Source organism: Neltuma alba, unplaced genomic scaffold (genome assembly GCF_004799145.2).
Source record: "Neltuma alba isolate B1F8T4 unplaced genomic scaffold, ASM479914v2 tig00013430_pilon, whole genome shotgun sequence".
Lineage (NCBI taxonomy): Eukaryota > Viridiplantae > Streptophyta > Magnoliopsida > Fabales > Fabaceae > Neltuma > Neltuma alba.
This window is the reverse complement of record NW_021637680.1, coordinates 289,365-304,217: the sequence shown is the minus strand read 5'-3', so window position 1 is coordinate 304,217 and position 14,853 is coordinate 289,365. Positions and strand designations below refer to the sequence as shown.

The 14,853-nt window shown below is 30.6% G+C and overlaps 1 protein-coding gene and 1 pseudogene across 1 annotated transcript; both read right to left on the bottom strand.

The window, feature by feature from the left end:
• Nucleotides 1–8,624: 8,624 nt before the first annotated feature.
• On the bottom strand, nt 8,625–9,984 carry LOC114737321 (receptor-like protein kinase 5; annotated as a pseudogene).
• A 62-nt stretch (nt 9,985–10,046) lies between these two features.
• Nucleotides 10,047–10,898, bottom strand: LOC114737331 (receptor-like protein 52). The gene is made up of 2 exons (XM_028925246.1): nt 10,251–10,898; nt 10,047–10,167 (listed from the first exon to the last, which is right to left on the bottom strand). Exons 1-2 carry the CDS (start codon nt 10,810–10,812, stop codon nt 10,067–10,069), a joined length of 663 nt encoding a protein of 220 aa, XP_028781079.1. The 5' UTR covers nt 10,813–10,898; the 3' UTR covers nt 10,047–10,066.
• Between the last annotated feature and the right edge of the window lie 3,955 nt (nt 10,899–14,853).

Sequence of the window (14,853 nt, the reverse complement as noted above, 5' to 3'; positions counted from 1 at the left end):
GATATCTAAAGCGTTCCTTTTTTAATAAATAATATGATTTTTCTTCTTATTTTGTCTCTAAATAAAGCATTCGATGATAAGAAAGACTCCTAATTTCTTCATCCATCAATCTGGTTTTTCAAAACCCAGGACCAAGGTTGATTAATCCGAAGAATCGTGCATGAGAATTATGGAAGAAAATTAATTATTTTGAAAAAAATCTTGAATTTAAAATTTACAAAGAATGATCAATATCTTTGTAAAATCCAAATGGATAAAATTTCCCTTGCAATTAGTGACATGGCTGTAAACTTTATAAGTTAGCTTGTAAATTTCGGAAGATTAACCGTAATTTTTAAAAGATTACTTGCAAATCAGTTTGTAAATTATGAAATGGTTGCAAGTAATACAATACCATTAGCCAATATTGGATTTCGAAGCCGCCCTTGTAAGTTGTGATATCTAACGAGGTTATCTAGCTTAACTAAATAATATTACTTTAATTAATATTTAATTCACTATCAATTAAATTAGTTTTAACTAAATAGAAGAACATATTTAAAACTGATTTATCCAAAACGAACATATCTTATTAAATTAAATTATTATAAGTGATTGAAAAACATTCCTAGCATCCATCATAATATCATCATGAATGGAATCATTGATACTGTAATTTAAAAAATTAAACATATATATCCTCAAATAAGTCCAATCAAACTATTTATAAGGGAAAATAACACTTTTCAGATTCTAAATTATGTTATAAAATTATTTTTATATTTAGAAGTGAAAGAAGATATTAGATAGGTTTTGTTCGGCAATTGGTCGATACCAATGGTCTCCGCCACAATGCAAGGACTCGGGCATTAGTTTTCTCCATCGCAATTAAATGATTACGATAAGTCTACTCCTGAACAAGACACTTGCTGCCAGAGTTGGAAATTGGTTTGTTAGATTGCAGTATTCTCTCGAATCCATTTTTTTAAAAAAAATATAAAATTCAATTTTTTAAGTGGATTGTATAAGGTACACTTTCAAAATGTCTAAATATTTAATATATTTTTTAAATTAATTTTATGTCTCTCTTATCTCTGTTTTTCTACTCATTCTCTCTTTCACTTAGGGGTGCTTAAGGCCGGTCCGTCCCGGTCGACCTGTTCTGGTCCTGATCTTATTGAGATGGGACGGACCCATCCCGAAATTTTTCAGGACGGGACAAACCAGGACGAAACAAAAAAGGGACCGGGACGGGACGGGACATGGGAGGGGATCATCCCATCCCGGTCCCTTTTTTAAAATTTTTTTTTAATTTTTTATCCTATTTATATAATATCATTTCTTTTATATTTTTTTAAGATTTGAGACTATTGTATGGAACTATGGATATATTTATTTAAATTTTTTATATTTGTTGATGATTTGAGATTATTGATGATTAGAATTTTTAGCAAGTTTTTATTGTGTTAAAAGCTTTTGTTTAGAGTTTTTAATGACTATTATATGTAATATTTTGGACTTTTATTTAAGAGTGCCCAAACAAATAAAAAAATAAAAAGATGTTTTTATAAGGTCTAAGTCCAAAAAAATATAATTAAAAAAATCTGATTTTATTTAAAAAATTAAAAAAATTAAAAAAATTAAAAAAAATTAAAAAAAAACTTCAAGACGTCCTGGTCCCGTCCCGATTAGGATCAGGACAACAACGGGACGGGCCGAGACACAGGACAGATTTTCTGTCCTGTTACTATTCATTGGAACGGAACCAGGACGGGCCTATCCCGGTCCCGATTCGTCTCGTGAACAGCCCTACTTTCACTCACACTCTCCATAAATAAAAGTATATTTTTTTATATATTTATTGTTTTATCAATTTTAACTAATTTTGATATTTAATACTATGACTTGAAAATTTATACATTCATATGAAAAAGTTAGTACTATGACTTAGAAATAAAATTTTAAAAAAAAACATCTTCCTTATGAACATGACAGGAGGAGTATAACTGGGCTTTTGCCTTGTAATTGATCAAAGCCTAAACGTAAAGTGGTAATTGTAATGAAACTTCTTAGTTTATAGTTTGTATTACTACATTCTAACAAAAGCAACGTTTTATTAATACTAAAAAATGAAGAGTTCATTAATCCGCAAGTTTTTATAGTTTCAACCAATTTTGAATCAGATTCCTATAGTTTTTTTTATTAGGTCTTTATACTTTCACCTATTTTTAATTAGATTCTTACATTTATTTTTCTTTTTATTAAGTCCTTATAATTTCACTAAATTTTTAATCAGGTCCATGTAGTTTTAATTTTTATTTATTAATTAAATATAAAATTAATTAAATAGAGTAATACTGAAATATAAAATATTAATAATTAAATTAAACTAATAATTACATAATAAAAATAAGTAATATAATTAATTCAGGAAAATTTTTGAGAACAATTAATTTTTTTGCTGAAAAAATAAAATTATTATAATAATTCATTATTTTTAGAATATTATTGTTTATAAACTAATATTAAATAATATATACTATTTTATGTTTATAGAATAGTACTATTAGAATTTATAAAATAAAGAATAAAAAAGTCAGGGACTTAATTAAAAATAAGGTGAACTTATAGGGACTTGATAAAAAGAAAAATAAATGCAAAGACCTAATTAAAAATATATGAAAGTATAAGGACCTGATAAAAAGAAAAAAACTATGAGGATTTGATTCAAAATTGGTTGAAACTATAAAAACTTCCAGATTAATTATTCCAAAAAATAAATATAAAGTATCCCAAAAAAATAGAACAATAGCAACCAGAAACACCAAAAACAAAAAAAGAAAACAATTCAAAATACAAACAGAGCAAAAAAATATAGAGAAAAAAGAACAAAAAGAACAAAGAAAAATTGGAAATAAATCCCTAATTGAAAATTTAATTGGTAAATGGTACCTAAGGATTTTGCATAACGTTTTTAATTAAAAAAGGTTTAGATGAATTGAGTCTCATAAACTCACCACAATTAGAACATGTTTTCAGGTTTAGAAAGCACTTATAAATCATTCACTAACAAAGTGTTTATATTGACAATGAGATTTAGGGGGTGTTTGGCAACCCTCAAATCGCAAAACGAGACAAACTCCTCTACATATTTACTTCGTAAACTGTAAAGCACTTCTGAAATCATGATTTGGTTTTGATCTAAATATCTCCTTAAACTCATAATTTTATAAGTTATGAATTGATTTCTTATCAACTAGATCAATTTTTATTAATGATATGGATATAGTTAATTATGAAGCAACTTGGGCTTCTAGATGCGTTTGATGTCAGCGAACCCAGATGACCGAAGCCCACAAGTTTGGTGAAAGTCAAGTGGGGAAGGAGCGCGTCTTTGTTGAAGGCATCACGTTGTAGAAATTTCCACCGTGAAAAGAAACAAAAGACGTCGACCCAAGGGAGGTTAAGAATTGAAATGGAGAGTTTTGTTTTAACAATTTTCTTAAATTAATCAAATGATGTTCCCTTTTTAATAAATAATATGATTTTTCCTGTTATTCTGTCTATAAATAAAGCATTCGATGATAAGGAAGACTCCTAATTTCTTCATCGATCAATCTGATTTTTCCAAAACCGAAGGACGAGGCTGATTAATCCGAAGAATTGTGCATGAGAATCATGGAAGAAAATTAATTACTTTAAAAAAAATATAGAATTTAAAATTTACAAAGAATGACCAATATTTTTATAAAATCCAAATGGATAAAATTTCCCTTGTGATTGGCAACATAGTTGGTTGTAAATTTTATAAGTTAGATTGTAAATTTTGGAAGATTAACTGTAATTTTTAAACGAGTACTTGCAAATCAGTTTGGAAATTATGAAATGGATGTAAATATTATCACACCATTAGCTAATTAGTGGATTTTGAAACCGCCCTTATGGGTTGTGATATTTAATGAGGTTATCTAGGTTAAGTAAATAATATTACTTTAATTAATATTTAATTTACTATGAATTAAATTATTTTTAACTAAATAGAAGAACATGTTAAAAATTGTTTTTTATCCAAAACGAACATATCTTATTAAATTAAATTATTATAAGTGATTGAAATACATTCCTAACATCTATCACAATTTCATCATGAATGGAATCACTGATATTGTAATTTAAAAAATTAAACATACCTATCCTCAAATAAGTCCAATCGAATTATTCATGAAGAAAAATGATGCCTTTTCAGTTTTCAATTATATTATAAAATAAGTTTTATATTTATAATTAAAAGAAGATATTGGATAGGTTTTGCTTGATTAAAATGATTGATGCCGATGGTCTCCGTCACAATGCAAGGCAAGGATTCAGGCATTGGTTTTCTCCATTGCCATTAAGTGTGTGTTTGGATGAAACCAAATTATGGTTTGGAGAATAGATTCTGAAAAAAAATAGATTTTGGAAAGAATAGATTGTGATTTTGAGAAGTATGAGTGTTTAGATAGTTGTTATTAGAAGTACTTTTTATATATACAAATTGGCATAAATTAATATGATAATTATAGAAAAAATATATTTTATGATATATTTTAATTTGAAGGAATAAAATTGTTAATAATATATTTTTATTAACATATATTAATAATATATAAGATAATATAATTAATAAATAATTAATATGTATATATATTTATAAGATATAAGATTAAATATATTTATAAAAAATTTCTGCTTTTCTCAAAACCATGGTTTTAAACCCAAACCATGGTTTTGATTTTTTTAAAGGTGTTTGGCTAATATTTTTCCCAAACCATGGTTTGAATCCCAAAATCATGGTTTGGGGTGTTTGCCAAACACACCCTAAATGATTATGATAAGTGACCGCTATCAGCTTAGCCGAAAAATTTTCGGTGCACCCAGAGCACCACGTCATCTATGCACTGCCTGGTAAAATCACAGTATATCAGATGTCTCTATCCGACATTTTAACTTAGCTGGCAACTTTCTGTCTTTCTGAATCACAATTTTCTCTCTCTGGCTTTACAAATTCACTGGCTCTCTCCTACTTTTTTAGTGATCAGTGGTCCCATCCTTCTTCTCTCTCTTCCTATCTCTCTCTCCTTTCTCCCAAGTGCCAACTCACAGCCGCCCATCGTCCTTCTCTCTCCCCCCCATCTCTCTCCCTTTCTCCCAACTCAACCACCCTGACATGGGCATCTTATGATGCTTCCTCGTTCCTATTAAAAATATCTAAATTAAATGCTTTTAAAATTTATCATAAAAATATAATCATTTACTTTGAAAAAAGGTTAACACGATTTTAGTTTTTGAATTTTCACTCTATTTCAATTTATGTCTTGGAAGTGATGTTGTTTTAGGAACTAAAAACACTATTTCAAAAATCAAAAAAATGTTAAACTAATCAAATTAAATTAAATTGGGCAGTGCATAGATGATATTGGGTGCACCAAAGAATTTCTCCAGCTTAGCCCCACTTGCTGCCAGAGTTGGAAAGTGGTTTGTTAGATTGAAATATTCTCTCCAATCTTTTTTTTTTTTTAATATAAACTTCAATTTTTTAACTGGATTGCATAAGCTACACTTTGAAAATGTCTAAATATTTAATAAACGTTTTTAATTAACTATATGTCTCTTTTATCTCAGTTTTTCTTTACTCATTCTCTCTTTCACTCACTCTCCATGAATAATAATATCTTAAAATATTTTTTTATATTTATTATTTTTAATCAATTTTAACTACTTTTGATATTTAATACTATGACTTGAAAATTTATATATTTATAAGTTAGTACTATGACTTGGAAATAAAATTTAAAAAAAAAACATCTTCCCTATAAGCATGACAGGGGGAGTATAGCTCGGTTTTTGCCTTGTAATTGATTAAAGCCTAAACATAAATTGGTAATTGTAATGAAACTTCTTAGTTCTTAGTATGTATTACTACATTCTAACAAAAGAAACATTTTATTAATACTAAAAAATGAATACAAAGTATCCAAAAGAAAATAGAACAGTAACAACCGTAAACCAAAAAAAAAAAAACAATCCAAAATACAAACAGAGCAACAAAAAAAACAGAGAAAAAAGAACCAAAAAAACAAGGAAAAATTGGAAATAAATCTCTAATTGAGAATTTAATTGGTAAATGATACCTAAGAATTTTGTACAACTTAACATTTTTAGTGTACAACTTAACTCCCCTTATGTGCAATCATGTTTCCTCGTGTCACATTTTCTCTTCATGAAACTAAACTTCTTATGTGTGCAACCAATCTTCCCTTATATGCAAGTTATCATTCTTTTGTATAAATTAACCTCTTGTATCTGAATAATATTTTGTGCAAATAATTTTTTCTATATGCAACTCAACTTCCCTTATATGCATTTTATTTTTCTTTGTGCAACCCATTGTTCTAGGAACTATTTGCTAATTAATTTTCTAATGAGGAATTCATTACCAATTTTGCCCAAGAACAAAACTAATCTTCGAAAAATGTATTACTACATTTTAAAATATATTAGTTCACATCAAATGTTCTTGAGAAAACTGAGATAAATCTTCATTTGAAAAATTTACTGAGGATTGGTCCCTAGAACTTTGTGAACAAGCCCAATCCTTCAAGATAGATAAATTTGCTCATAAAATGGTCAACAGTGCCCTTAGCGTACATGTACACGTACAACTCGTAGATCTCGTTTATTTAATAACATCTCCCATGGTAATCACCATTCCAATGTAAGTATATATTTTCAGATTTTAGTATAATATAATCATGTCTGATTAATTACACTTATGTAATTAATCTCTTGGAAATCTGGTCCTTGCTAAAGATATAAAACCCAATCCCAAGGACAACCATTTTACCAATAAATTCAGTACATCTTTCTTATATAAAATGTTAAAAAAATAGGCCACACTATGCATAATTTGCGAGGAACAAAAAACTGAACTAAACACTAAATTGATTGGGATAATAAGTTAATAGTAAGTGAGTTAAATTAGGGTCAACTCAAGGTTAAACCAATCATATTAAAATAATATCATTTAATTGAAAATAGCAAAATACAATAACATTAACAATTACTAACAATAAAATACAATGAAATACAATAATAGTTTGATCATAACAATAATAAAGTAGAATAATATTGAGAATTTTGATCTTTATAATTCTTTAATAATTAAAATTAATAATAATTGATATCAAAATTATTATTAAAATTTATTCAAATTTATAATGATTGATGTATTAGGAGTTGAATAAGAAAAAATAAAACCAATATCAATATAATCATCCAAACTAGTTTACATTGGTTTTCACCAGTTCAACTTCTGGCCAGTTCAGTACTCAAACCAAATTGGATTACTGGCTGGTTCATTGATTTTTTGATTAGAAAAATAATAAATTCCTTGAAAGTATTTACATTTATCATTTTTATTCAAACTAATTTGTCTCACTTAAAAATTATATATAATCTGACAAGGTATATAAGTATTTTAGAGATATTATGTGACACATACTATAATTAAGTAATTTAATAACTTTCTCAGTTTTTTCAAATGATTCAACTGGTTCTTATATGGTTGTCTTATCTTCCTTTCCAATCCTGTTACTTCTTTTTCTTGAATTGGATGCAAAAGGCAGGAGGTCAATTATGAATTAAACTAATGGGATTTACTCTCTTTGATCTGCCCGTCTGAAATAAAAACAAGCGTATTATGTTATTGACAAAAAAGAATTGGCCTCATAGCAGTGGAGTGGTTTTCATTTTGTATTTCCCTTTCTCAGATCTCTGATCCATCTCTGAAAAAAAAGGAAGATTGTTGTTGAGCTCTGTGACATCAATGCTACTCGTGGGGCCCGCTTAGCTACCTCTGGAATTTTAGGCATTCTCAAGAAAACAGGAAGGGACACAGTTAAGGTGGGAGAGAAGCAAAAGTCAGTGATAGCAATGGATGGAGGATTATTTCAACACTACACGAAATTTCGCACAAGCTTGGAGAATACTCTCAAGGAATTATTGGGAGATGAAGTAGCCGATACCATTGTCATTGAGCACTCGAATGATGGCTCGGGCATTGGAGCAGCCCTTCTAGTAGCATCTCACTGTCAATATTTGGGAGTGGATGACTTTTGAAAATAAGGTTAATCCCACGCAGAAGAAGTGCAAAAGTTTCACTTTGTGTACCATTGAACCAGTAAGTCTATACTCCAGATTGGGGCTATCTATGGTGCTCGCTAGTTTTATTCTGTAGCCATTGATGCTGCTCCTTTACAGGTGGCTTTGCCAACACTGCTTTGTTGCAGGGACCCATTTTAGTTGTGTAGAAAAGAGTATCAGAATCTTCTTTGTTGTAACTCTCCTAATAAGACTTTAAAGAGGGAAAGAAGATTGGATATTGACAATACTTGGCAGCATCATTTTAATTATAATAATAATAACAACGACAATAATGCCGATAATGATGATGATGGTAATAGCCCTGTTTGTACATGAAAGTCCTGATTCACTCCAGCTGCTATCAAGAACTACCCAGTGTATAGTTCACATCTCTCGCTTTATTCTTGAACATAATGAACAATAATTAACAATAATTAATCTAGCTAGTAGTATTGCAGTACACATCACCCAAAGCCTGAACACGCGGCATATGTCAGCCAGTCTTCAGGACTCCTTTCTTCATAAGGAAATGGGTCCCTGCAACGAAGCAGTGTTTGCAGAACCTTCTTCATGGAAGGCCTATTGGCTGGTTGTATTTCAGTACACTTCATGCCAAGCTTGAACACACGGCATATTTCATCCATATAGCATGCTTCCTTGATTTCTTCATCTAGAACTTCTTCTACATCTCCACCCGACTGCACATGGCGACGTACCCAATCTGCGAGAGATGAGTGTTCATCTCCATAATTTGCTTCTTTTCCAGTTGTTAGTTCCAGCAACACCACCCAAAGCTATACACATCGATCATTTCATTGATTTTGCTTGTTTCAATATATTCTGCATTTCAAAGTGAAAATTCATGTTAGACTGAATCCTATATATGCATAGAAAAACATAAATGAGATATAAATATGGTGCAAGTAATTCACCTGGAGCAATATAGCCAAATGATCTAGCTGCACCTGGCATGGTGATGAGTTCGCTTGGCTTGATCAGTAATCTTGCTAGACCAAAGTCTGCGACTTTTGCATTGAATTTCAAATCCAAAAGGATGTTACTTGTTTTAACATCACGATGAATGACCGGAGGGGAGCAATCATTGTGCATATAGGTCAGACCTTCGGCAGCTCCTATGGCTATCTCCAATCTTTTTGGCCAATCAAGGACAATGTTATGGTTTAACCTATTCTTCTTGCTTAACCAGCGGTCAAGGCTATTGTTTTCTAGATATTCATACACAAGCATCAAAGAATCCTCGCTTGAAATACAACACAACAGCTTCACAATATTGTTGTGACGAATGTTGCTCAAAATCTTAACTTCTGTTAGGAATGCATCCTTAAGTTTATGCTCCCACTTCTTGTTGTCCATTATTTTCTTCACAGCAACATAGCCTAAACCATCTATAGGGACTTGATATACTGTACCAAACCCACCTCCGCCTATAATATTGCCATCTGTCAGTGATGATACAATGTTCATTCCACTAAAACTAAACCTGTGAAAGGAAGTCAACTTCCATGAAGTATCCAGTTCTTGCTTTCTTGATTTGTATACTCTAATAATTAAGAGTAAACTCAAGAAGGTTGCTAAAGAGGCCATTATCACTAGGCCTATGATCAAAGCAAGAGACACAAATGATCTGTTGCTTGATCCTTGAAGGTCAGAACCAGAATTGCACAAGGGAAGGTTTAGCCTTTTGGTATCAGCACAGAGACCAGAATTGTTTAGAAAGCTGTCAAAATAGACAATGTTTTCAAATTCCCTAGGAATCTTCCCTGTGAAAAAATTTGAGGAGAGATTGAGGTTTGTGAGGGTCATTGACAATTTATCAAGTTGAGGTGGAACATGACCAGAGAGCTGATTATTTGATAAATCTAGTTGTTCTAAGACAGGTAAACCATCAAAAGAATATGGGATTTGTCCAGAAAATTGATTGTGACTCAAATTTAGAGCATTGAGAGATTTCCAAGATATGATTTCTGATGGAAGTGGCCCTGTTAGCTGGTTTTGATCAAGCAACAGTTTTGTTAGCTTAGGAAGAGTCATAAGCGCTTGGGGAATACTTCCATTGAAGAAATTCTTACTAGCTTTAAACTCGATCAGATTCTTCCAGGTAGATACTCCTGCTGGAATTCTACCAAAGAATTGATTGTTGTTGATGGACAAACTTGAAAGATTCCAAGCTAATCTTTCAGGGAGCTTGCCGGTGAACTTGTTGTTGCTGACCGTTAAAGTCATCAAATTTTGTGATGTCCAAAGACCGCTAGGGATTTTGCCGGAAAAACTATTATTATCAAGAAACAAGTGCTGCAAGCTATTGCAGCTCCCTAGTGATTCTGATAGCTCCCCGCTTAGATTGTTGTCATAAGCACGTACACCAACTAACTTGCCATTGTAACATAAATCGTCTGGCAATTTTCCTGTCAATCTATTGGACGAAACCTGAAAGGTTTCAAGTGGTGAATAACGACCGAAGTAAGGAGGAAGAGTGCCTGATAGATGGTTTTGGAAAACCATGAAGTCTACTAGAGCTGGAAGATGAGCAAGGCTTTCAGGTATCTCTCCTGATAGTTGATTCATATCCAAACTCAAGCCTGTTAGCTTTTTGAGCTTTCCTAAACCATATGGGATTTTTCCAGTAAGCATATTGCATGAAACATCGAGTATAGTCAGATTTAAAGCTTCAATTTTTGCAGGTATTTCCCCAGATAGCCTGTTTTTTCAAAGATACAGTTTGCTAAGATTCTTTAGAGCAAACAAACCACTGGGGATTTGCCCACTTAAGCCATTCTGTGATAAATCCAATTCCACCAAACTGACCAGTTCTCCAATACTTTCTGGAATTTTCCCAATCAAATTCTCATTTCCCCACAAGTGTAACAATTCAAGATTAGACAGGTCACCTATTTCATCTGGATACTGCCGCTAAATTCACACCAGTGAAGTTGAAGACTTCTCAGCTCCTTCAACCTTCCGATGCTGGCAGGAATGTTGCCGGAGAATTCATTGGTGCCAGGATTAAGGAAACGCAGGTTGGCCAATCGGTCAATGTCATTTGGAATCAGACCTGAAAAGTTGTTCTGGGAGAGGTCAAGGTACTCAAGCTTGGAGCAATTGTAGAGAAAGTTCGGGAACTCCCCAAGGAAATAATTAAGCTGAAAATCAATAAAGGTGAGATTTTTCAGGTCACAGAGGAAAGGAGGTATCGTTTTGGTGATGTTCAAGCCACCAAAATCTAATTTTGTGACAAAATCATCAGTGCAGTTGATGCCAGGCCAAGAACAATGAGAGGAATTCGATGGCGCCCACTGATCAAGGAATGGATGAAGGTGTTGTTTCACGTTTAGCAGGACTGCATGTTCTTGATCATAGAGATGAGATTTATTAGTCCTAGCATCACTCAGAACAATAAACAGGAAACAGTAGAAGAAGAAAATGGAGTGTAAGTAATGTGGCATTTTGGCAGGCAATTGGGTTTGCTTACAAGTTCTTGTTTTACTCCCCAGATTATTGTTCCAAGAAGATGAAGATATAAGGGATGCACCTCCAGTTTACGGTCCTCGAACTTGCCTGACAATTTGGAAAATAGAGCCAAGGCCGTTAGAGTGGCCCCGTACTGGAAAGTGAAAGATAAACCAAAGTCCAAAACCATCATTAATTACTTGATTGATGATGACTGGTGAATCGATAATGGCCCTTATAAGCATATCTCCTGTTGAACGAACAAGTGCAGAGAGAGGGTAAATCCTTTGAAGGTTAAGATAACATGGAGTTTTTATATTTGTTATTGATATGGAGAGATCGAAGGGAATCTCATCTCAGCACTCCCAAATTTGACTTGAAGGGTTCAGACCCACGTGGAATCAAATTGTAGGGAATTATTTAATGATGGTACGTGAATTTTTTTTTAATTTAGGTGAATTGAGTCCTCATCACAATTAGGGTATTGCTTAAAAACTCAAAAAATACTTACAAAAATATTTATATATAACTCATAAATGAGTAAGATTATAAGCTGACTATTCATACGAAGGAACTTGGAATTCGTGTTTGATGACAACGAATGAGTGAGGCCCACATTACTGTTAAAAAGTCAAGTACGGAAGGACCAGGAGCACGCCTTTGTTAAAGCTGAAGGCGTCACGTTTGAGAAATTTCCACCGTGAAAAAGGACAAAAGATGTCGACGTTTTTGGGTTTGGTTTTTTTTTTTTTTTCCGGGGAGGGGGGGGGGGCAGTGGAAAACCTTGACTTAACGCAAAAAGCCAACAAGTCAACAATCCATTAGTTGTTCCTCGGCTGCAAATTTTGTGCGTTCGTTTTTGAATATGGAACTAATTAAATACTATACTAAAGAATTGAATAATTTGAAGTGATTGAAAAAATTAATAAATTATTTTAAAATATTTATATTAATTTTTTTAAACTAATTTATCTTACTTATAGATTAATATATAATCTAATAAAACAGATAAGTATTTTAGAGATATTATGTGATATATATTATAATTAAGTAATTTAATAACTTTTTTTTAATTTTTTTAATTATTTAACTGATTCTTATATTAATTATTAAGAACCAGAAGTAGTAGTTTTTATTTTAAATATAAGATTTTAATCTGTTGTATGATTTTATCTTTTATTTTAGTGATTTTTCTTAAATTAATTTATTTAATTTATAAATTGGTAGATAATATAATGTTACATTAGAGTATTTTAGGGAGATCATGCCAATTTGCTAGTTAGTATTACATTTTTCTAAAAACTAATAAATTGACTGGAAAATTGTTTAAACATCTCCCTGTATGTCATATTTTAAGCTACGCAAACAGTTAAAAATATGTTGTACACATCTAAAGTATAGTTGGTTGACCAAAAAAAAATCTAAAGAATAGTTGGGGCTAAAAATATATTGTAATTAGCTTTTTAAACAAATTTCAAATACATAAATGGGGAGTTTGTTTTAACAATTTTCTTAAATTAATCAAAGAATGATATCTAAAGCGTTCCCTTTTTAATAAATAATATGATTTTCCCCCCTTATTCTGGCTCTAAATAAAGCATTCAATGGTAAGGAAGACTCTTAATTTCTTAATCCATCAATCTGATTTTTCAAAACTCAGGAGCAAGGCTGATTAATCCGAAGAATCGTGCATGAGAATTATGGAAGAAAATTAATTATTTTGAAAACATAATGAATTTAAAATTTACAAAGAATGATCAATATCTTTGTAAAATCCAAATGGACAAAATTTCCCCTGTAATTAGTAACATGGCTGTAAACTTTATAAGTTAGATTGTAAATTTCGGAAGATTAACTGTAATTTTTAAAAGATTACTTGCAGATCAGTTTGTAAATTATGAAATGGTTGCAAGTAATATAATACCATTAGCTAATAGTGGATTTGGAAGCCGCCCTTATAAGTTGTGATATTTAACGAGGTCATCTAGCTTAACTAAATAATATTACTTTAATTAATATTTAATTTACTATCAATTAAATTAGTTTTAACTAAATAGAAGAACATATTTGAAATTGATTTTATCCAAAATGAACATATCTTATTGAATTAAATTATTATAAGTGATTGAAAAACATTCCTAACATCTATCGTAATTTCATCATGAATGGATTCATTGATATTGTAATTTAAAAAATTAAGCAAATATATCCTCAAATAAGTCCAATCAAACTATTTATAAGGGAATATAAAACTCTTCAGATTTTAAATTATATTATAAAATGACTTTTATATTTAGAACTGAAAGAAGATATTAGATATGTTTTGTTTGGGAATTGATTGATATCGATAAACTTGGATTCTCTCCACTACCCTTCCCATCCTCTTCTCTTCCACTATCCTCTTTTTTTCTTAACAACTATTGGATCAAAACTCCAAGGGTCCACATTTAATATTTTATAACATTTTATAAAAATAAATATTATTACCAAAAATATATAAATAAATTTAAACTGTTAAAATTTGATTTAATTAGTTCATAGTTGCAGACTGTAATTATAGAACAATTTTTTTAATTTTTGTATTATGAACTGTTCATATCAAATTTGAACAATTTAAACTTATTTATTTTTTAATAACATTATTTTTATAAAATGTTAAATCTGAACCATTAGAATTTTAATCTAATAATTATGAAGGGAAAAAAAAGTAATTGAGGGAAAGAAGATCGAAAGAGTAGTGGAGAGAATCCAAAGAGCGAGGCATTATTTTTCTCTATTGCAATTAAATGATTATGATAAATCTGCTCCTGAACAAGACCGCTGTTAGCTTAACCCCACTTGCTGCCAGAGTTGGAAATTGGTTTGTTAGATTGCAATATTCTTTCCAATCTTTTTTTTAAAAAAAAGAAATATAAACTTCAATTTTTTTTAAGTGGATTGTATAAGTTACCCTTTCAAAATGTCTAAATATTTAATATATTTTTTAATTAATTATATGACTCAGAAATAAAATTTAAAAAATCATCTTCCTTATAATATAACAGGAGAACTATAGCTCGGTTTTTGCCTTGTAATTGATTAAAGCCTCAACATAAAGTGGTAATTGTAATGAAACTTCTTAGTTCTTAGCATGTATTACTAGATTCTAACAAAAGCAAAATTTTATTAAGACTAAAAAATGAATACAAAGTATCCCAAAAAAATAGAACAGTAGCAATTCCAAAT

Excerpts from the sequence above, each read along its gene's own strand:
- LOC114737331 (XM_028925246.1), bottom strand. The coding sequence starts at position 10,812 with ATGCTTACTGGAAAAATCCCATATGGTTTAGGAAAGCTCAAAAAGCTA. Across the intron at positions 10,168-10,250 it reads TCTGATCGAGTTTAAAGCTA|CTAACAGGGCCACTTCCATC; the intron begins GTAAGAATTTCT and ends GATCAAAACCAG.